This window comes from Lupinus angustifolius, chromosome LG11 (genome assembly GCF_001865875.1).
Source record: "Lupinus angustifolius cultivar Tanjil chromosome LG11, LupAngTanjil_v1.0, whole genome shotgun sequence".
Taxonomy (NCBI): domain Eukaryota; kingdom Viridiplantae; phylum Streptophyta; class Magnoliopsida; order Fabales; family Fabaceae; genus Lupinus; species Lupinus angustifolius.
Window position 1 is genome coordinate 654471 of NC_032019.1, and position 23478 is coordinate 677948.

Consider the following 23478-nt stretch of genomic DNA (forward strand, 5'->3'; position numbering starts at 1 on the left):
CTATTTATTAAGTAAAACATGTCAACTTAATGTGAAAAGTTATCCAAATATGTAATTTAATTGTTAGGGTTTATTTAAAATCAGATATGTTAGTCTATCTAAATGTGATACAAAAACAAGCATTTAAATATTCTAATATGTTTGATCCGAATAGTTAAGCTCATATTCCTATATATTATATTGGTTCTGTTTATTATGATAAAATCTAAATAATTTTTCGTCTTTACTAGCATTTTTGTTTAGAAGATAATACTTTAATTATATTTTTCATATTTTTTTTATATTATTAATGGTATTTCTTTATCTTTTTTGAAAATGAACTAAACTTTTTGGAGAATGAACTAATCATTTTGGGTTCGTGGTTGTCTCTCTCAATAAATATCGCTTACAGGAACTGACCATCGATCTTAAAAATTTCGTGAGACCTTATACACTAGACCAACACATTTTTGGTATATTTTTCATATTTGTTATTGTTTATTATATTCTTATCCAAGTAAGTATTAAAAATAAGACTAGCTTATTATATTGTTATCCAAGCAAGTAATAAAAATAATAATGAACACAAATAGATATGGAATATTTTATTAAAAATACAATATATAGCATGTCAAATATAACAACTTATTATTTTTGAATGAGTATAATGGTGTATAATGTGAGGACATGAATTAGAACAAATATAATATATTGGCAAATGCAAGGTGAACAGAAAGAGATATGGGACCATCCGATTGTCGGTTGCACCTACCGGACCGACAAGACGATAGACATAGTGACAGTGTCGTTGCTCTTTCTCCATTTCCATTTTTGACTCGACAATGGACATAAAATGGGTTGGTCATTTGCGGTCAGAAAATGGGCGTTGTGCTGGAAAGTTGGTGCTGCCATTCTTTAGAGGAATGTTGGTTATGGATTTAATATTGGATCAGATAGATTTCTATGATGATCAAATAGTCGATTTTGTTAACGACACTTATAGAGTAGTCACACAACTTAAAATAGATTAGATCCGGAAATAATATTAATTGATAAATAATACATTTAAGTTACTTCAGTAATATAAAACAAATTAGATTTGATCCACATTTACTTGCCCAATGTTGATTTGACATAGCAATAGGGTGGATCAAAATATGATACTCAGTCTCTTCTACTTTAAGGATTGAAAAAATACACAGGAACCTATCTCTCTCTATATATACTATATTAAAATAAATCATGAGTAAATTAAAATCAAATATAATGTAAAATTAGTGCTCCAAAATTATTTTTTCAGAAAGCTACAAGGGAGATCATAATTTTAATAGAAAAGATGTTAGCTTAACTTAATTATTTAAGCGTTATTGTAATTTAAAAATCGGTTTGGAGACAATACATAATATATTCCCCAATTGGTAATATGAAGATTTTGGAGAGCAGAATATATAGAGTTATAAAATTCGTTTTCTCTATATTTATTATAGGTTTTTATATGGTATATTGTGAAAATAATGCGAAATCGTAAAAATAAATATTATGATGAACTCTCATTGTTGATCAAGACATGAAAAACCTTATTTATAGTACAACATGTGTAAAATGTGTAAAACATATAAACAAGTTAATTAAAAGAATTGTTCAACCAATGTTTCACTTGATTTTCGAAACAACTAATCGATTAACTATTGTATTAATTGATTAACACTTACTCAGTTAATCAATTAACTGTTATTGTTGGTGTCTTGTTTCCATGGTGACTTTGTTATCCAATAAGGTAATATCATACAAACTAGGTAGGTATAGATGCCTTTCTTATTTGTGTAATTAAATGATGTATTATTAGTGTAAAATTTATACACATCCATTAAATTATGCATTATTTATTTAGATTATTTTTTGAAGAAACAATGACAATTAAATATAAATGGTAAATGATACTGTAACAACGTATATAGCTTGTATATTATAGTGCATACATTTTTTCTCTAATTAAATGTGGTTTTTTAAAATTGTTGTTCTTAGTCAATTCATTTTTTGTGTAATAACGAATGTTAATTCAAGTGATACATGTTTGATTCCCCTTAAGTAAGGTTTCAGATTTGAGTCTCGTGGATGAAAAAATATATGATGTTAGAGTTAGCCCCACATACATGTGGATATTCCCGGCTCAGATAGGATTGCCTCCTGTGCGAGAATACATGTGGGAAACCAACAAATTTAATTAATTGTTTTCTTTTTCGGTCAATTTATATAATTATATTATGACAATAAACTCAATTAAAACTCAAAGAACTTTGAAAAGTATTCTATAAAAATATTCAAGCCAAATGATTAAATGATTTTTCATAAAAGGGACTAGAGAGAATGATAAGGAAGTAACTTTGGGTAAAACTATTTTTCAATATACTAAACATGATATGATATGATAATATATACATCTAACTAAATTATGATTTTTTATGTTATAGTCTAAATTGTGTATTCTTTTTGTTGCTATTATTGTCTTTAAAAAGGTTGTTATCATTATTATTATCATCAAATTATTAAGATGGACAATAACATCAATAGGAAGATATTGCATTATGGCACGTATCCCGATAATATATATATATATATATATTGTCTCATAAATTATGTCACTGCGTACCAGCATATGTTGTCCTAAACAAAAGGAGAAATGATTAGGATTGCCACATGGGGGACAACAAACTTGGGGAACGAGTTCTTGTTCTTGGTTTCTTATTATTTATCTTGTTATTTTATAAGCATTGATTTCTAAAATTGTTGTTGCCATTTCCAAAATTTAAGATAATATTAGTTATTTTTGTATCAATTATAAATTTTTTTATGAAATAAATTAAAATTTTGAGAAATGTGTAAGAGAATTTATATTTTGTTGAACACGAAAAAACCGAAATTTTTTGTTTGGTTAGTAATGAATAAGAGAAATACTTTTTACTTGTTAGTTTATGAATGAAGAACCAACAAGACATTAATTTAGTGATGTAAGGTCTCATTAGATTACCAAGATCGAGAGTTTAATTCCTGAGAATAATATTTATTGGAAGGACAATCACAAATTCCGAAAAGGATTAATTCCTTACCTTTACGAAATAAATTATGTGGAAGAGTATTTCTACCGGGTATTTGATCCAATATGACCCAAATCATTTAAGGATAATTATCCCAATAAGTAAAGGGTGGCCCAAGTCATATTCAAACTCTAAGGTCTCGAGTATTGGAATGTTACTTTGTTTAACATTTTTTTAAAGAATTGTTTGGATAAGCTTTTACAAACATAATAAACATTTTGAGATTATAATTTAGAAACTAGATAGTTGGCGACTTCTATAAAATAATGCTGTGCTGTCAAAATCATAGCCACGAAATTCAATGACGTGGGATATTTATTTTGGAGTGTTGTTTTGGACTGAACTTCAATACTTGAATTGGATTAATTGCCATTTAGATTATGAGGTGATTAATATATCATTTGCAAAATGGGCTTCACATATTGGATCATGATCAAACTTGATATGAGATCAATATGTGTTATAATGTTTGATATTTATTCATAGCGATTGTAAAAATTTATACACAGTTAGTTCATCATTTATTTTGTTCATTTGAATGACTTTTTTTTAAAGAATTAATACTGATTAAATATGAATGATGTATAATACATTAATAGTATATGAGAATATATATTTTGTTATATGTGAATAAAATAATATATCATTTACCCTACTTAACTAGAGAATCCAATATTCTAAAATAATAGTACCTATGATAATTGTCTAATAAAATATTCTTATAATTTGAAAAAACATAATAAAATACAAGCCCAACTCCTTTGGACAACCTTTTTAAAGTACCGAGGTTGAATTGTTAGTTGACTAAAGATCAATAGTAAGCAATTAATCTTGTGGATAAAAAGTAGCTCAAAGTTGGTCTAATATTTGACATAAGTTAGTTATTTTTTATTAAAATAATATGTTCTATCATTGTGATTAGGTTTCTTATCTAATATAATAGGAATTGTTGGATTGTAAGATTTTTCTAAACGACTATAATATTTATATGATAATTGAAATTAAATGATAGATAATATAAAAACTTTTATATTATTAATATATACATTTTTTTCTCATTCTAAATAACCATCAAACTAGACTAGTTACAAATATATTTGATTAGATACCTGAAAATTATTAACATTACTCATTCTAATAATCATTTAATTATATATTATTTTAAATCGAAGTACATTTTCTGAAAGACATGTAAATATATCATTTATTAATCATTTATATTATTTTTGAGTAAGATGAATAATAATTAATCTATAAAAAATGCGTGAATATTATAAAAAACACTTATAGTATTACGTATCCATATTAATTGTTTCTTAGGATGTATTGTACAGATATAAAAGTGAGTGAAAGATGAAGAAAATAAGGATAATTAGATATATGTGGCATTATTTTTGCACTTAATTTGATTGAATATAATAATAACTTTTAACACGCGTAAGCGTGCGAACGGACGCCAGCTAAGATTCCAATACGTCACAATTTTTTGTTTCCCACCACATACATCATCACACAGGAGCTAATCTTGTTCCTTTTATGCGCCGAGAACATTCACAGATATTATACGAAGCTAACTCTTCCAGTAGATATCTTTTCATTCATAAGACTTGAACCCAACACCTTACTTAAAGAGTTAAACATATATCACTGAATCAACATCGGTTCGTAATATATCACAATTTGAGACGGAAAAATTAATATTAAATAATAAAATATGATAAATTTTATTTACAAGGAGAAAAAAAATTCAATAATTTTCTTGTAGCTACTTGTTCTTGTTCTTGTTCCCTCCAATCATTTTCCACTGTTTTGTTTTCCGTCAAAGTCTGTCATTTCATTTTCTGTTTCACTCTTCACTCTCTCCTTTCTCGCCGGCACACAAGGAAACCAAGTATTTGAGTGAAAGCAACAAATATCTCTGCTTCTACGAAACTCTCTCATATTCATAATTCTTCTCTTAATCAACTTTAATCCTTTATTTTTCAAACTACTCTCTGTTTTCTCATGATTAACAACTACTCGAGGTAATTCAAAGTTTGTTTTTTTCTTTCAAATTTTTGGTTTTTTACACATGATCGGTTTATCTATTATGTGGGTCTTCACTATTTTCGCTTATAATGAGAGGATTCGAACTGTATTGTATCGTTAGACCTAGTTAGGGCTTGATGTTTGTTATGGATGATTTGACATTAAATGTAATTCGTTGAAATTTTCTTGCTAGGGTTGAAACAATTTGACTAAATTTTACTGGGTCATGTTGGTTTCGACCTTAACATGCAAAGGCTAATAAGTTATAAAAGTGGTACTGATCAACACATTGTTGTGGCTATAGAAGTTGTAATCTTTGCTCCATAAGGTATTCAATTAATTGCATGTGAGTTTTTAAGCCTTTTCTGTTTTTGGTTAGGCCAAAATGTGATTCATCTACCTTAATTGATTGTGGCAGTTTTATTTATTATGGTTTGTGAAATATTTGTTTCACAATTCATGGTAGTTTTATATTGTATTCGAAGTCTTACCCTTTGTCACCTTTTGTTGCAATTATGTAGTTAGAAAGTGATTGGATGGACAAACATTCAGGGGATTCTATGCCAACTCATGGTGCTAAAGGTGCTTCCTCTTACTTCACGAGTATTATGTACATTCTTTCTCGGGTATTCAGATTTTAGAAAAGAGATAATCAAAATTTAAGTTGCTTTTATAGGTTCGCCTGAGATTTTATCACTTAATGTTGCCAAAAAAGTTGGAAGCAACACATGGGGAATACCAAGTGGGGCTGATGCATTTCATGCCTCAAGTGACGTTAGCTTATTTTCTAGTTCGCTTCCTATTCTTCCACATGGAAAAGGTAAGCTTGAAACCATGTTACTGACATATGAGATTCAAGTTACTTAAAATGACAATTGCGACATTTTTTGTTTCCCTTTTCTTCTTAATATGCAGTAAATTTTACTGATTATGAGCATTATGGCCAATCTGCCGATGACAAGTCTCCAATATTGGACAAAGTCCACAAAGAGGATGAGGGACAAGATCCACTTAAAGACATTACAGCCAATGCAATGGGAAAGATGCTTCCCGATGATGAAGATGACCTATTAGCTGGGATAATGGATGATTTTGACCTAAGTAGGTTGCCCAGTCAGCTGGAGGATCTAGATGAAAATGATCTTTTTGGCAGTGGAGGCGGGCTGGAAATGGATTTCGAACCCCAAGAGAGCCTTAGTATTGGTATTTCAAAGATAAGCTTATCTGATGGAGTCCCTTCAAATGGTTTTGGTCATTTTGCAATCCCCAATTGCATAGGAGCTGTGGCTGGGGAGCATCCTTATGGAGAGCATCCATCAAGGACATTATTTGTGAGGAACATCAACAGTAATGTGGAGGACTCTGAATTAAGATCACTATTTGAGGTGTTTAACCTTTAGCCCTATGCTCAAATATAGTTATGGCTATCATTAAACTATGCATTCTATTAAGTCAATGCTTCAATAGAATTACTTTCTTTCTCAGTCAGTTTACTTGCTGATTAACAAGTTTGTGCCCAACCTTTAAGTTTCTATTTCATACTAATATGGTCATTTAGGCCATAGTTGTTAGGCTATAAGTTGGTAAAAGTTGCTTCTAAGTTAGCCTTTGAAGTTTGAATTTGTTTGACTCTTGAAAGTTGGAATGAGTCAATATTCTTCAATTTTGTTGTTTAAGCTTGATATTTAATAAACATGAAGGTAACTTTTTTTAAGGTTCTTAAATAATTAATGATTTCTTAGTTTTTCGTTGACTCTTAAGATGCATTCCAAAAGTTTTGGAGAGAATAAGGAGACATAACTTTTTGGCAGTGTGAGCTTGATACTATTCTCTATTGTATCTGGTTGGAGAGGAACACATGCATTTTTGGGTGTTTCTTTTCCTTTCCATATGTTGTGGCTAGGGTTTTGCTTGTGGACTCTTGTGCTCTGCATACGGCTTAAAAGAGTGCCCTCTTCTAATATGGAAGAGATTGGACAGATGTATTCATTTTCGAGGCTGTTAATGTTAAGTTCAATGTTTCTCTTTAGATTCTATGTTTTGAAGGATGTCTTCCCCGTTATATATCAGGTTTTCAATTTAGTGAAAAGTGTTGGTTTGTCTGATGCAAGGGTTTGTTTTTTAACATGTCATTTCTTGTTTCCAAACATGATTTATAATAGAGCACTATGACTTCGTCCGAACCATGTAGCCGACCCGACCTAGTGAGATTAAGGCTTGGTTTTTGTTGTTGTCCTTTCTTGTTTCTTCTATGGACATCATTTGGAATATATACTTAATGAAAACAGTGATTCCTTAAGGTCATTTAATTTCTATATTGAGCATTGGCCCTGTCCTTTTAACTTGTGGTGGGTGGTTGTGACACACGTCATCTGAAAGTAATTTATTCATTTGTTTATTTATTAATAATTATAACCTATGGAATGTCATATTGGAGTTTAATTGGAGAGCCTTGGCTTACCCTTTTGTAATTTGGTGACTTTCTAAGCATGGATTTTGGGGAGTTAGTAAGAGGAAATACTAGTAGGGGCTCAAATAGTGTTGTTGGGTGGGTATATTCAAGTCTGAAGTCCCACATTGGATAGGATGCGATGAGTGGAAGAGTTAGTGGAAAAGACCCATGGAACCATTGTCTTAAGGTTTTGGTTCAAGACGTGTTGTCTCACTTATAAGTGGCTCTTCATTTTCCCATGGCTCGATAACAATGAGTCTCCTGGTGGTCGGAGCTCCCTGGTCATGGCTCCCAACAAGCGTGCTTCTCAATTATACAAATATAATTTTTTTTATTTGTTTGCAACTTGTGAAGCTCTTTCTTGCTTTTCTCCCCTTGTTCACTATTGTTAATGCTGATTCTCTTTTGATAGCAATATGGAGATATCAGAACATTGTACACTGCTTGCAAGCATAGAGGCTTTGTGATGATATCTTACTATGATATTCGAGCTGCTCGCACTGCAATGCGTGCTTTACAAAACAAACCCTTGAGACGAAGAAAGCTTGACATTCATTTTTCAATTCCTAAGGTTTGATTTATATAGCTATACAGTAGGTTTGACTAGTTATTATAATTGATATTCTTTGCATTATTTGAATTTTCCTCTTCTGGTTTCAGGATAACCCCTCAGAAAAGGATATTAATCAAGGAACCCTTGTAGTGTTCAATTTGGATCCATCAGTATCAAATGACGATCTTCGTCAAATATTTGGAGCATATGGGGAGGTCAAAGAGGTAAAACTTTAATTACTTATATGTCTTTAGTGTTCATCTCAATGTTTTTTCTTTGATCTCTGCTTAAATTATATGTATTGTCAGGAGTAGTTGTAATTTTTATCTTACAATTGCAGATCAGAGAAACACCTCATAAGAGGCACCATAAGTTTATTGAATTTTATGATGTTAGAGCAGCAGAGGTTGCTCTTAAAGCATTAAATCGAATTGACATTGCTGGGAAACGCATCAAACTTGAACCCAGCCGCCCTGGTGGAGCACGTCGAAAGTAAGTTGGATTTTATCATTGTTAGGATATAAATACTTTTCCTGTCAGTAAATGGAATTGTTCACTTCTGATCCAATGTATTAGTACTTGTTAATATGGAAAAGTAATGACATTGGTTGAAGCTATGCAAATCCTGCAATTAGCCAATTAGAAAATGAGAATAATTTTACTTTCATTATTGGCTTGCTTGACCAATTTTAAATGAACTGAAATCAGTGAGCATTTCCAACAAAAAAGGATTGTTTCTTGTATTTTAAAAAAAAAAGTATGAAACGTTAACGTTCAGTAATGGTGGTGGGACATTTAAGTTTCCACTTGATATGAAGTTTTGTGAGCACCATTACAGTGTTGAGGGTGTGGAGTCTGATGGTATGTAAAAGCCATGTAGACTTTGTGAAAGTTGCTCAATTGGTTAAAACAGTTTAGATCTGCACCAAAGTCAATAGCGCAATGCTAGCAAGTCTTTAACTAACCCTCACTGGTTAACACACTTTCTGTCATTGAATGGATTTCATGCGGGACCCACAAAATAGAGAGTGGATCCATGTGGTTTTCTACTTCCTACATAAAATCCATCCAATGATAGAGCATGTTGCTACTTACTAGCATTGCTTAAGTCAATATAGATAAAGAAGTAATGTTACTCTTGTAAGCCATGATTCCATTATTTTTATTCTTATTTTTCCAGCTTTCTAAGGAACTATAGCTAGGCAATTGCATGTCCTTGATTCCTCCTTTTCTTGTGATTATGTACAATACATGTAATTCTTGACCAGATACTTTTTCTCTTTTCGATCTTGTAGATTTAAATCATTGGTTTCCTGCACATTTTGTTTCTTTCATTCTCATTTTGTCATTAATATTTCTTTGGCATGGCTTGGGTTGAGCTAATATTGTGTGATATATCCTTTTACATAAATGAACCTATAAAAATCTGGCCCTACATTTTCAACTTTTAGCTTGATGCAACAAATGTCTGAGCTTGAGCAAGATGAAACTCGAACTTTTAGGCACCAAGTGGGTTCACCTATTGCCAATTCTCCTCCTGGTAAAAAAAATCTTATCCCTTAATCCAGTCTTGTTTCTACTGTACTGTTTTAGTTGTCATTTTAGAAAGGCAACTTAAGTTGCAAGCTAAATTAGTTTGTAATTTTCAGGTAACTGGGCACACTTTGGGAGTCCAGTCGAACATAATCCATTAGGTTCTTTCAGCAAATCTCCCGGTTTGAGTTATGGCAGCCCTATGAATACCAGTCATTTGCCCGGATTAGGAGCGATTCTTTCTCCACATTTGTCATCCTCTCCAAAGATTGCACCAATTGGCAAGGACCTTGGAAGGGCTAATAATGCAAATCAGATATTTGCAAGCACTGGATCTTCACAAGGGGCGGCTTTTCAGCACTCCATGTCCTTTCCTGATCATAAAGTTAGCCCTATGCCTATATCTACGTTTGGTGAATCAAAGTCAAGTTCTTCAAGTATTGGAACACTGTCTGGTCCTCAATTTCTGTGGGGAAGTCCAATTCCTAACTCAGAGCATTCAAACACATCTGCATGGTCTTCAACTTCTGGGAGTCTTCCATTTACTTCCAGTGGACAAAGGCAGGGTTTCCCATATACTAGTCAGCTCAATTCGTTTCTTGATTCTCATCCGCATCATCATGTGGGATCTGCTCCATCCGGCCTTCCCTTTGATAGGAATTTTAGCTACTATCCAGAGTCACCTGAAACTTCTGTCAAGAGTTCAGTTGCATATGGAAGTTTGAATCACGGCGATGGGAATTTTTTTATGAACATGGGTGCTCGTGCATCTGTAGGAGTTGGGGTTGGCTTTTCAGAAAACACGACTGGAATTAGTTCACTTAATTTCAGAATGATGTCACAGCCTAGGCATGGTTCCTTGTTCCTAGGAAATGGTTTGTATTCTGGACCAGGAGCAACAAACACCGATGGATTGGTTGAACGAGGCCGAAATAAGCGACCTGACAATAATGGGAACCAAATTGATAGCAAGAAGCAATACCAGCTTGATCTGGACAAAATTATGAAGGGAGAAGACACAAGGACTACATTAATGATTAAAAACATTCCTAACAAGTAAGAGCTGAACAAGTTTCCCTGTGAAATTGTCACTACAATAGCTCATTGTGTAGTGTGGTAATGGTAAGCCACAAGTTTCTTAATTTTTTTTACCTATTGTGATTAAGGTACACTTCAAATCTGCTGCTTGCTGCTATTGATGAGAATCACAAGGGTAGTTATGACTTCCTCTATTTGCCAATTGACTTTAAGGTATACTCATCCTTTACATCTGCCTGGTGGCATTTTATTCTTCGACATGACATTTCTTAAGGTTTGTTTTTGTTTGCAGAACAAGTGCAATGTGGGTTATGCTTTCATCAACATGGTGTCTCCTTCATTCATCATCCCTTTCTATAAGGTTTAATTTCTGTAGCATGTCCGAGGGCATATTTTTCTGCTACTATATTCAAAACTTAGTTTGTGATGTAACGGTCTCCTTATTGTGATATTGTATCTCAAGGGCGACAGTCTGTAGTTGCTTGGTTCTTGTTTATTTATTAAATATTAGTAAACATATTAATCGTTGGAAAGTATTTTCATGGTACTTTCGGTAATGTGCTGGTCCGAAGTCCACTTTAATGAGTCGTACTATGACTATTTATGCAGGCATTTAATGGGAAGAAGTGGGAGAAGTTTAACAGTGAAAAAGTTGCTTCAATGGCATATGCCCGTATCCAAGGGAAGAGTGCCCTTGTGACACATTTTCAGAACTCAAGCCTAATGAACGAGGATAAGCGGTGCCGGCCAATTCTCTTTCATTCAGAGGGCCAAGAGATTGGTGACCAGGTACATTTTGACTACAATTTTGTATACTCACAAGAGTGTTGGTATTTATCATTCATTTTCACTTTCAACATACTACTGTTTCTTTTTGTTTGTAAGTTACATCCATTGATCAATTAATTCTTACATTTAATATATTTTTCTCTAGGCTTGGTTCTTTCTGACTATATTTCTCTCTGCATATCCAGGAACATTTCCTCTCAAGCAATCTGAATATATGCATTCGCCAACCGGATGGTTCTTACTCGGATGATTTGTTGGAGAGCCCGAAGGGCAATTCGATTGAAAAGCTATGTTAGATATCTTGTTCCTAGCAACAATGGCTTGTAGGAGTACTAAGCTAACTAGTACATAGCTAATCTTAATGTGTACAAAGGCATGAGTCTGAATAAGCAAATAAGCAAAGAGCAGTAGTTTGTTAATGTGTAGAGAAACAATTGTAATTTAACCAGTGGAAAAGAATAATGTGGGGTGAGTTTCATGTGAAATTGATTCTGAGTGAGGTTTGTTGTGGCTGTAATGGCCTATTGTTGCAGATATGAATAATGTTTATATGGATTATGATGAATCATAAAAGTTGTATAGAAGGGAAACAAGGAACTCATGTGTCTATGATGATGTATATCCAACTTATTTATGTCTATCATAATATTATTGATGTACATTTCCTTCCTTTTTTCATAAAATCATATAACCAAAAAACAAATATATATATTTTCCATGGAATGATACCACAACTGAGTGATAAACTGATAGCACAGTCAAAGGTTAACCCATTTTTTACTATAACAAAGCTAAATCTTAGTGTGACAAGTAGAAATATGCTATAATATTATATCATATATTATGTTTATTTACAAGTAATAACCTTTATTTAATTTACTTTGACTTTTAACAATCTCTTCTACACATGATATTTTACAAAATATATTAGTAATTTATAAGGGAATAAGTCATTGGTGGATAATTTGTAAGCACTTCAACAATAAATGCTCATAGTTGGTTGACGGTTGTTGTTATGGTACTTAGATTTTATTTTAGCTTCATTTTTTAGAGTTATATAGTCTTTGACTATCATCCACGTGCTTAAAAAAACCATATTACTATAATTGATGGATTGCATAAATTTGTTCCACCACATGATAACTTTAGTTAAACCATATTTTTGACTCTGAGAAACTATAATGAAGAATATTTTAGGTGGCATGCTTAGTTATTAGTGGCTTAACTACCTCAAATATACTATAGAGTATACACAATTCCTCATCCTATTTGTACAAAACAACTCAACTACTTAATGACATGTGCATGAATGAAACATAAAGAGGGAAACAAAAATTATGAGAAGCCATAGATTCGTGAATGTTGTTAATGTTTGCATGCAAACTATATGTGTTGAACAACCCTATTTATATATATATATATAAATGGAATGATTAAGTGTTCACCTAACCACTAAATGAGGATAACATGAATTGTTGTCCTAACCGTCACACCAACAAACACAACACAAAAAGAAACATATGCAATCAATCTTAATATCAATCTACCAAACGTATGTTGCTTCAAGTGATACATGCTTGTGGATGGAAAAAATACCCGCTAAGAGAGTTAGCCCCACATATATGTGGATGTTCCCGGTTTAAATATGATTGATTCCGGTGCGAGGATAATGATGGGAAACCAAAAAATCTTAATATCTCTCTCATTTAAGCCTTGAATGCAAAGGAAACACAAGATAAGAAACTCAACTTTTACTATCACCATTACTCATTTACTCCTACATACTACAAGTAGAAATAGTCAAGGACAATTGGTATTGAGAAGAGCAATTTGACTTTTTTGATGGCTATGAAATGGGTTTTGAAAAGTCAATTCTTCAGATGGTATAGGTGATCTAACTAGCCATGGTTCTATAGGGACTTCAAAAATTACATAGGAGAAAATGTAAGGTTTAATGTGTTGGAAATTTGTTTAATGATAATTTTTCTCACAATGTTTTAGTACATTTATTTAATACTAACTCCATAATAGATAAATTAAAAACAACAAATAACAAATGATTTGATTATTAAAAAAAAAAACATGAAATAATTGACCACATGACTTAAATAACATCCTCTAACAAGTAACAATACCATTGATGAGAGGCTTAATAGGATACACACATTCCAATGACATTTAAAAGTGGTAGTTCAATGTGTGCTTGGGGCCAACATTTCACAAACATAGCAAATACTCTCAATGGTGTTCTCCAACATTAACCTACCTACTTTATATTTGTCAGTAATCAAGCAAAAATTGTAAATAAATCAAAATCAAAATCTAACATGAGTAAGAAAACAAAAGGAAAAGGAGGTATTTTTATTTGTATACCAACATTCAACATTTTCATATCATATTCATTATCATATATATTTCCTTTATATCTCACTTATTTTTTAATCTTATCTAAATACATGGTTTTCGTTGTTTAGTGATCATAATATCACATATTCAAATCTTAGAAATAACTTCGTGTATATTTATTCTCCACAGACCTCATTAAGTGGATATCTCCTGTATTATGCCGCCCTTTTAAAAAGTGTAAAGTAAAGTTAATGCCAGCAGTGTGGTTAACCAAATGCTATAGTCAATCTTAATCTGCAACACCCTTTTAATGACTCTATAAATATACTCTTTCTCCCATTAACTTCCCTTGCACTCTCAACCTTGTCTTTTTTATCTTTCTCAATCATCATTTCATTCAACAGTGTTAGAAATTTGAAGGAGTTTAGCATGGAGTTTCCAATGGTGCTCCTAAGGCTTGTAAACTTGGTGTTATACAAGTTGCTTGCTAACTCATGTTATAAAGCAGCAAGGAAAGTTAAAGGTTATGGCTTCCATTTTGGATATTTATCATCTAAAACACAACACCAACCTTCTTTTCCTAGTGTTACCAAATGTGATTTGGAGGGTAGAGTGTCACAAACACTTATTTGTGACATTCATAATGTACTATTGAAGTCTCAATCTTTCTTCCCTTATTTCATGCTAGTTGCCTTTGAAGGTGGTAGCATTTTCCGGGCACTTCTTTTGCTTTTGTCAAGTCCTATACTTTGGATTTTAGACTATGATCATAAGCTTAGAGTCATGACCTTTATCACCTTTTGTGGCTTAAAAATAAAGAACATGGAAAATACATCAAGAGCAGTTTTGCCCAAGTTTTATTTGGAGAATCTTAACCTTCATGCTTATGAGGTTCTGGCTTCAGCAGGGTCTAAAGTTGTGTTCACAAGTGTGCCTAGAGTGATGGTAGAAGGGTTTCTGAAGGAGTATTTGAGTGTTGGTGATGTTATAGGGACAGAGTTAAACACTGTTGGTAGCTACTTCACTGGTTTTATCTCTGGCTCTGGCTTACTTGTGAAGCATAGAGCCCTCAAGGATTATTTTGGAGATAAAAAGCCTGATATTGGGATTGGAAGCTCAAGTGTCAATGATCACCTTTTCATATCCCTTTGCAAGGTAAATCTGAAGTTAATTATCTACATTTTTAAGGTCACTATAGCATTACATATATAGTATATATTAGTACTAATTTCTTAAGTCCTTGGTGGTACTGTTTATTTCACTGTTGTGTCAGTTTTCTTAACTTCAGTAACTTTGCACATTATTCAATTGGTCATCACCTTATTCTTTATATTTTTGACACAAACCAAAAATGTTTTAATATGCTCTGCTAGTGTTGTTTCACCTTTTGGTATGTTGTTTTTGTTAGTAAAAACCATAGCACCTAAATTTAATTGAATTCAGATTATAATAAGTTTATGAACATGTTGTAATTCAATAAATGTACTATATCTAACTAGTTCCAGCTACATGATAATGACAGGAAGGTTATGTGGTGAACAATGAAGAAGGTAGGAGCAACCCAAGTTCAGTGATGCCAAGGGACAAATATCCAAAGCCTCTAATATTTCATGATGGAAGATTAGCATTCTTGCCTACTCCTTCAGCAACTCTCTACATGTTCATGTGGCTTCCAATTGGAATTCTTTTAGCCATTTATAGAATCCTTGTTGGTGTTCTCCTTCCTTATAAATGTGCCATGACATTAGGAGTTTGGAGTGGTATAGTACTAAATGTGAAAGGTTGCATTCTTCCAAGATCAGAGAAAAACAAAGGTGTCCTCTATATTTGCACACATAGGACACTTTTGGATCCTGTTTTCCTAAGCACAAGTTTGGCAAGGCCTTTGACTGCAGTTACATATAGTGTAAGCAAGGTATCTGAGTTCATAGCACCAATTAGAACAGTGAGATTAACTAGGGACAGAAAAAGGGATGGTGAAACAATGCAAAGGCTTCTAAGGGAAGGTGATTTGGTAGTGTGTCCTGAAGGAACAACTTGTAGAGAGCCATATCTATTAAGGTTCAGCTCATTGTTTGCTGAGATGGCTGATGAGATTGTACCTGTGGCTATGAATGCTAATGTGAGCATGTTCTATGGGACCACAGCTAGTGGTCTTAAATGCTTGGACCCATTTTTCTTTTTCATGAATCCAAGGCCTTGTTATCACATTCAAATCCTTGAAAAGGTTCCTAAAGAGTTTACATGTGCTGGTGGATGGTCCAGCTTTGAAGTGGCAAACTATATTCAGAGATTGTTGGGTGATGCTTTGGGATTTGAGTGCACTACTCTTACTAGAAGGGATAAGTATATGATGCTAGCAGGGAATGAAGGGATTGTTAAAGATGACAAGAATAGTAGAAAATGATGTTTAAGATTTATGGATATGTTAGTGCCTGTTTTGTACACTTGTTACTACTTTTTTGGTTGTCCCCTATATTTGTGATATTGTTTGTTTGTTTGTTGTTGCTGGATACTATGTCATTTATTTATGACAGTGATGTTAAGAGAATGGAAGTGTAACTATATTTACCTACACTCAACTTATTAGGTAGTGTGATCATGTGAATGAGATAGGAGAAAGTATATTAGTGGTTGTGATATTTCCTAGCTAATAAATTCCTACAAGACTTGTACTACTTCAGGTTCAGCTAACCTAAGCACATCAAATATTCTAATGACTTAGAAGAAAGAAACAATGATTATATAAAAGATGATATATTTTTTGTCCTAGTCTTGTATAATTCAAGAGATGAAGGCAACCTCAAAGACAATATATTATTGTTCTAAGGTATAACAATACCAACAAAATAAAACTGAACAATATAAGGGGGTGAAAAACTTATATACATCTCTATAAAAGACCATCAATTTTGTTGTCTTTTGTTTCTAGAAAGCATCTCTACTACCATGCATGTCTAGTTCTAGCTAAATGCTTTTCAGTCACCCAAAATTCCATTAAATGGATCAAAATTGTTTTTTTTTACAGAAGCAAAATCTAATTCAGAGATAATTATTTTCCAAAATGGCTAGTACCCAAAGAGTGACACAAATATATGCAAAGTTATTTGATGTGTCAGGTGCAGCAGAGGGAGAAGGACTTGTGGGTACTGGCACTGAACCAAAAACATTTGCACCACTTGAGTTTGTTGTGTTCAGCACTGATGAACTAGTGCTACAATTTTACACACCAAATTAATATTCAGATTTTTATGTTCATATTCTGACAAGAAAACAACTCAAAGCATACATATAAGTAAAGAAGGTCACCTAGTAGATTGATATTGGCATGTTCCAGTGCCTGCAAAACAGGTAAATACACTAATTAATAAAAGCTTGTGAGCAACAACAAATATAAAATAATACAAGTAAATCCCAAGAAAACAAACAAATAAAGTAATAGTACCATTTAAACAAATCCAATGAATAAAATTTGTACATAGTATTTTATGAATATGATACTGCATTTTGAAATCCAGCTGCACAAGTTAAATATTATTTTCCTTTGTCTCATTCATATATATATACACATTGATTATTTATGCATACTTTATGAAAAAATTGATGGACAGAAATAGTTCTAGGTACTAGTGACAATAGTCAATAAGATAAAGGAAGCTTTTGAGAAGCGGCTTCTAACAAAGTTGAAAAAGCAAAAAAGTTTGACTTTTGCATAATCTAGGTGGAACTTTTATAGCTTTAGTATCACACAAGTCACACTGAAAGTCTATTCAAAGATGCAGTAAAACTTTATTTTGTTTGTCTATTCAAAATGGAACCTAATAATCCTACACTGGAATACCATCATAGTGCTAGTGGAAATGTTGGATTTGCTTTACAATGCATGTAAAATTACTAAAGAAAATTGAAGTGAGAATTATAACAACAACAACAAAAAAAAGCTTACTTGGGTTAGTGTTAGTAATAACAGCAGTTCCACCAAAGTTGCAGCTATTTGGAACAGGATTCTTTTGATAATACTTATTGAATGCATAAGAAGCATGGTCTCTGATAGAATTTGGATTGTAACAGCTTCCACCAGATTGAATTGCTGAACAATCAACACTACCATAGCCACAAGCATAGTCCAATGCAACTTGTAAAGCAGTGTTTGAGGTAGTTGGACTTGCAATGCAGTAACTTATACCTGTAGAAATTGGTGAAGAATTCACTGTGGTTGGAGTTATAGTTGGTAATGTTGAGGCTGGAGATAATGTGTCTGGGTTGGAATTAGGATTCAGGAATGGTGGTGTTGTTGTAATGGTGGGGACTAAGTTTGGAATTGTAGTTATAGGAGTGGTAATATCCTTTTCAGTGGTGGAAATTGTAGCTGTTATTTTTACTTGTTTCATTTCATGAACTAGTACATTCACATGTCTAGGTGCCTCATTTTCTGTCCTACTACTTGAACCTGATTTGAAATGACAATTCAAGCAAACTTTTACTTTTGTTCAGATCTCTGTCTAAACCATGTGAAGATAGAAATCAAATATGTATGTGAAATCAAATTGTGTCTATAACATTAAACCCAACAATGCTACATTTTATACACTTAAACACACACATTACCTCACACCTATATAGTTTTTACTATATGTTTATATAACTAAACTCATCTCATTTTCTCCACACTTACACTTTGGTTCTGACACCTAAGCAAATGTTAGAAATGTGTGGTATATAATTAGCACTCTCCTATTCAACTTGCATGAAACTCAATACATTTTTGCTATGCATTAGAATAGTAGAAGAATTTTTTATTCAAATTACTTATTGTTATGCCCTTAGACCTCCTTCTATAGTGCATATAGAAGGACAAGTAGAGACATGTAGGGTATCCTATGAACAGAAAAATGAGTCAAAGCAGTTGGGCACTTTCTATCTTTTCAAGAAACGGTGGAAATGGAGAAAGGTTGGATTTAACTGCTCTATGTGAAACCCCTTAAAGATGAGGAAAATAAGTACTAGTTCAAGATTTTTATATGGTATAGATAGCTCTATGATTGCTTGAAGAAACTGGTTAACATAACTAATCAAACAATAGTGAAGGGAAAAAGCATTTTGAGGTTTCAGAATTCATGACATATTCAAGTGTTCCAAAAAATATCTATTAGTTAAAGAAAAAAAAACACAGAGAATCTATGCAAAAGAAGAAGTATACAAAGGGAAGCAATTGAAAACAGAACCAAAAATAGTTATTTAGTGAGAATTAAGAAACAATATCTTAAAGCAAAAGCAACTGAACAAGTTAAATCAAAGAGCAAAAAGGAAGAAAGAAGAGTAGAAGCATAGACTAAAGTAGAGAGAAAAGAAAATTACCTGAACAAAGGAATTGACACAGTAGGAGAAATATTACATACATATTTACACTCCTTTGCATCTTTAATCTTCTCTTCCTTCTTTAGCACTTAATTCTTTCTTTCACTTCTTATTATTCTATGTGGTATCTCAGTTATAGTAGTTCTTCCTTTGAGTCAATACAAGATAAAGGAAAGGAAAATATGATGAACAAGAGATGATGAATGATATAGATAAAGAAAAAAGAAAGGTGCTTTGTTTTATAGGCTAATCATGCATATATATTACATATATATATATATATATATATATATATATGTGAGGTGTAGAGTTGGAAGAAAAAAGGAGGGAAGAAGGTTGAAAAAGAAAGTAAAGGAAGAATTGTTTGGAATATAGATTGGTTGTGTGGGCTAGTTAGTCATGATTGTAATGATGGTGCTGATATGTGTATTTACCCTTTTTCCTTTCTTCTATTCTCTTTCTACTGTTATATATATATATAGGACTCATTCTTCTTCTTCTTCTTCTCTTCCTTTTCCTTTTCACCCTTTATACTTGGAATGATATGATACTTTGAACCATAAAGTTTCTTCTATATGTTACTACTCAACTTCTTGCTTGATCACCAAATAAGAACATTATATCTTAGCTTAAAATCTTAAACTAAGTGTTCAGTACTCAAATGCCACTCATAGATTTTTTTTAATAGTTTATACATATTGAAGAAGAAAAAACAGAATCTTCTAATTGAGTTGTTTTTTTGTTGCTTCAATCAAGGTGTGATAAGGCACATTAAGAAAGGTATGATATGGTTGTGTTGTTAATTGAAGGTAATGTGACTTATATGTCTATGAGCAGAAGTATCTTACTTATTACTGCTATTTTACTATGCTATCTTTTTATAAATAAAATCACTTTAACATATTCTATGTTTGTTGTGAGGAAGGGACAAAGATCACATGTCTTAAGTCAATCAAAGTGTTTCATTTTATTACTTTTTGTTTTTAAATTTTTATTTTATCTACCTATCAATATATAATTGGTTTGAGATAGAGAGTGAAACACCGTTGAGGACGCTCATAAGTAGAAGGATAGCCATAATGTTTCAGCCCAACTCATGTCTCATGTCACTTTTTGTCCATAGCCAGATATATGTTAAAGTTTGTTGAAAAAGTAATTATGACCACAACTTACATGAATCATGTCATCCTTGGAAGAACAACTTATCAACTTTATTTGCAATTTCACACTCCTTTATCAAAAGCTTATAACTTTTGGTGATTATATGTGAAATTGAACCCAAGCTACAAAACTAATAGAACCCACTTATGGTTTTCCATTATAATTATGATTTGAAAAAATTAAAGGCTCTCATGTGGGTGGACCAAATTAATTTGAGATAGTGAAAGTTCAGATCATTAATACATACAGATAAAACTCGTGGGACGTGACATTTTCCCACACATTTAGATACAAATAAATTAAATTATGTACTAAAGTTATAAAGAGATATTCGTACTTAAATAGTTTGTGTGAATGGAATAATAATTTCATTATCACGGGTCAATTTTACCATTAATTCTTTTACAATAAAATTATATATAAGTTTGTATAGAATGTTCTAATTCAAATAACATTTTTTTAGTACCAAGGTCTCTTCTCGCTAATAAAAAGAGATTAACTCCTTTTGAGATGAGAAATCTATCTTGTCATATAATTGTTTTATTTCAATGTTTGGAAGTTAATTTCATATGAATAATGTTAAGGTATAAAATGTTAGATAATATAAAATCACTCATTTGTCTTGGGTCTTTTCACATGACAATTTAAACTTTTGAGAACATTCACTCTTTTTTTATATAAATATATTAGAGTTCCATAATGGTAATTCACGTGACAATCTAACATGCATGGGTCATAGTGATAATTTTATATGCCTATAATCATAATCTTAAAGGAGCCCTCACAGATATATCATGCTGTTCCGATGGAAATGGTATCTTTTTTTGGTTTCTAACAGTAGACAATTATGATCGAGCGAGAACATTTACGCGGACGTGGGAGTGAGGTTAACTCTCGCAATGAGTATTTTGTCTATTTACAAGACTCGAACCCAAGACTTTAATTAAAAGAAGTCATGTACTATTTGAATCAACACCCGTCAATGATGAAAATGATATCTCAGTAAACGAAAACAATATTAGCGACTTCTGATTGTTGTCTTTACATTATCATCATATGAAATGAAATGATTATATTGCACACCAAAATATAAAAACCCAAAGAGATGTTTATTATATTACAGTAGAAGGTTAATGGAATAATTAGCACTCATAAAACTTTTAATTTATTTGAACATGGAGAACAGTTTCAATCTACTTCAAGATATTGGTTTAAATCCTAGTGTTCTTAGTTTGACTTTCTATTATGAGAACAATATTGAGGTTGTAATGCAACATCATACAATTGTAGTGTGATTTTCAAGTTAAATTAATATAATATTTTGGACCTATGAGATAAAGAACAATGTTTTCAATTAACATGATATATCAACCACTTGGATACCCCATCATATTCAAAAATAATTTTTCAAGAACATAATTTTTTTTACGGCAACTATCACAATTGATATCTTAGTGACCATAATAGCGGCAATTGTGGTTACCATGATCACACCTATGATATAAAAGCATGGTTAGAAAATCATAACAGTAAAATGTTCCACTCTTCATGGTAGTTTAATTAGAAAACAACATGTGATGTCTGCTAAAACCTGTAGAAACTTCAATTTAGCTCTGTCTGGCTAATAATTAATGTTTTATTTTTACTCATTGCACTAGCTTCTGGACACTTACAAATAAGCCTAGTGAAGGAATCTCAGCTTCTATGCTGCATGCATGTTTTACTTTGATCTTTTAACACTAAAGACAACTCAACTAAGTGACTAACTACATATGCAATATTGAACTCTCAAAAACAGTCTTTAATGTAGTTAGAATCAGAGCACTCATTAATTATAATTTGTTACAATTATTAATACAGCAGAATGAACATATCGTGTGTAGCATGATAGTTGTATTGTGTGCATGAGGGAAAACAGTCACATGTCCCAAATTGTGTCTCATTCCATGTCCCAGACCAATCAAAATGTAACTTTTTGTTATTTTTTGTTTTTATTTTTTCTTTTATTCATGTGGCAAAATGTGATAGGCCTGAGACAGAGAACGAGACATGGTTGGAGACGGGTGATCCTTGTGCGAGGGACAACTAGTGACAAATTAGAATTTGCTAAGTTTCAAGTTTTTGACAAGTTCCTTGATTGTGCCCAATAGTATATCTTAGGGGCATTGCACCATTAGTGAGCAGATTCTGTGGCCTTGCATATAAATTTGAGATATCATCACAATAATGCTGAGATTGATTGTGCATTATTGCAGCATGAAGTTGATCATGATCATCTTCCAAAGGAAGACGACCAAAAGTAGCATGCATGAATGATGCAGCCATGATTAGAACAGGACTAGAAGCAACCAAAGCACCAAAAACAACACCTCCAACAACTTGGCCTTGAGCACCAGCCAAGTAAATAGTAAGACCACGTTGCTTCCTCCTTGCAAAGTTCAACAAACTCTCATTCACATCACAACCAGAACTCACTTCCATTGCATGAAACTTGAGTGCATTAGCACTATCTCTTGTCACTATTATTGGTGCCTTTGCCTTGTTTTTAGACCCTGCTGGTCTTCCACGTGGATGCTTTAAGGTTTCCCCTTCAGCTGCAGAAGAAACTTGTGAAGCTGATTTTAGGAGTTTTGGAGAAATTAGAGTAACATCAATGCCATTATTGTCACACCTATTGTTCTGTTCTTGCTTTTGGTCCATTTCACCAAACATATGCACACACTTTTGAGGTTATTGTTTCTAGCAAATCAAATGATTGCTATCTTCTGTTACATGCATGTTTAAGTAGTAGCTAGTTTTTTTTATCTACAATCCTTAGTACGTTAGTATCTTTGTTATGAGTGAGACTTCATCCTCAACTTTTCAGCATCAAACTTTCTTATAACTCCGTTTTTTTTTGTTAATGGTATGACTCGAATCCACAACCTCATACACTCCATTCCTTACGTCCCATCTTCACCATCAGACCACTTTATGACTAGTAGTTTTATGAAAATAAATATTATACAGTTCTGAAAAGAATTGGAGTTTTTTTCATTATTATCTTCCTAATTCTAACTAACTTTGCCTCATGTCAATTTCCTCCTCATGCTATATATTTTATTACACTTTAATTTCCAATCATAGCAACCTATATCATTAGGTGA

The 23478-nt window shown here is 32.4% G+C and overlaps 3 protein-coding genes and 1 pseudogene across 4 annotated transcripts; 2 read left to right on the forward strand and 2 right to left on the reverse strand.

The window, feature by feature from the left end:
* On the forward strand, positions 4834-12086 carry LOC109360603 (protein MEI2-like 2). 2 transcript variants are annotated; one of them, XM_019605618.1, is made up of 13 exons: positions 4834-5098; positions 5624-5684; positions 5779-5922; positions 6018-6487; positions 7967-8125; positions 8215-8331; positions 8448-8599; positions 9559-9647; positions 9757-10696; positions 10807-10891; positions 10971-11039; positions 11288-11467; positions 11653-12086. In XM_019605618.1, exons 2-13 carry the CDS (start codon positions 5639-5641, stop codon positions 11761-11763), a joined length of 2562 nt encoding a protein of 853 aa, XP_019461163.1. In that variant the 5' UTR covers positions 4834-5098; positions 5624-5638; the 3' UTR covers positions 11764-12086. The 2 variants fall into 2 exon arrangements, with proteins under 2 accessions (XP_019461163.1, XP_019461164.1); XM_019605619.1 differs by having other exon boundaries at positions 6078-6487.
* Positions 14132-16391, forward strand: LOC109360604 (glycerol-3-phosphate acyltransferase 1-like). The gene is made up of 2 exons (XM_019605620.1): positions 14132-14968; positions 15336-16391. The coding sequence occupies exons 1-2, from the start codon at positions 14243-14245 to the stop codon at positions 16218-16220; spliced, it is 1611 nt and encodes a 536-aa protein (XP_019461165.1). The 5' UTR covers positions 14132-14242; the 3' UTR covers positions 16221-16391.
* Positions 16619-19452, reverse strand: LOC109360606 (glucan endo-1,3-beta-glucosidase 3-like). Its single transcript, XM_019605621.1, has 4 exons — positions 19172-19452; positions 17760-18263; positions 17123-17153; positions 16619-17027 (listed from the first exon to the last, which is right to left on the reverse strand). Exons 1-4 carry the CDS (start codon positions 19230-19232, stop codon positions 16856-16858), a joined length of 768 nt encoding a protein of 255 aa, XP_019461166.1. The 5' UTR covers positions 19233-19452; the 3' UTR covers positions 16619-16855.
* Positions 22446-23073, reverse strand: LOC109361000 (annotated as a pseudogene).

What these genes read in the sequence shown, in the direction of transcription:
- LOC109360603 (XM_019605618.1), top strand. Translation starts at nt 5,639, where the DNA reads ATGGACAAACATTCAGGGGATTCTATGCCAACTCATGGTGCTAAAG. An exon ending in TATTCTTCCACATGGAAAAG is followed by an intron (nt 5,923 to 6,017) that starts GTAAGCTTGAAA and finishes CTTAATATGCAG; the next exon opens with TAAATTTTACTGATTATGAG. An exon ending in CCTGGTGGAGCACGTCGAAA is followed by an intron (nt 8,600 to 9,558) that starts GTAAGTTGGATT and finishes TTCAACTTTTAG; the next exon opens with CTTGATGCAACAAATGTCTG.
- LOC109360604 (XM_019605620.1), top strand. Translation starts at nt 14,243, where the DNA reads ATGGAGTTTCCAATGGTGCTCCTAAGGCTTGTAAACTTGGTGTTATAC. An exon ending in TTTTCATATCCCTTTGCAAG is followed by an intron (nt 14,969 to 15,335) that starts GTAAATCTGAAG and finishes TGATAATGACAG; the next exon opens with GAAGGTTATGTGGTGAACAA.
- LOC109360606 (XM_019605621.1), bottom strand. Translation starts at nt 19,232, where the DNA reads ATGCAAAGGAGTGTAAATATGTATGTAATATTTCTCCTACTGTGTCAA. An exon ending in GTGTCAATTCCTTTGTTCAG is followed by an intron (nt 18,264 to 19,171) that starts GTAATTTTCTTT and finishes ATTTCAAATCAG; the next exon opens with GTTCAAGTAGTAGGACAGAA. An exon ending in TGCCAATATCAATCTACTAG is followed by an intron (nt 17,028 to 17,122) that starts GTGACCTTCTTT and finishes GTAAAATTGTAG; the next exon opens with CACTAGTTCATCAGTGCTGA.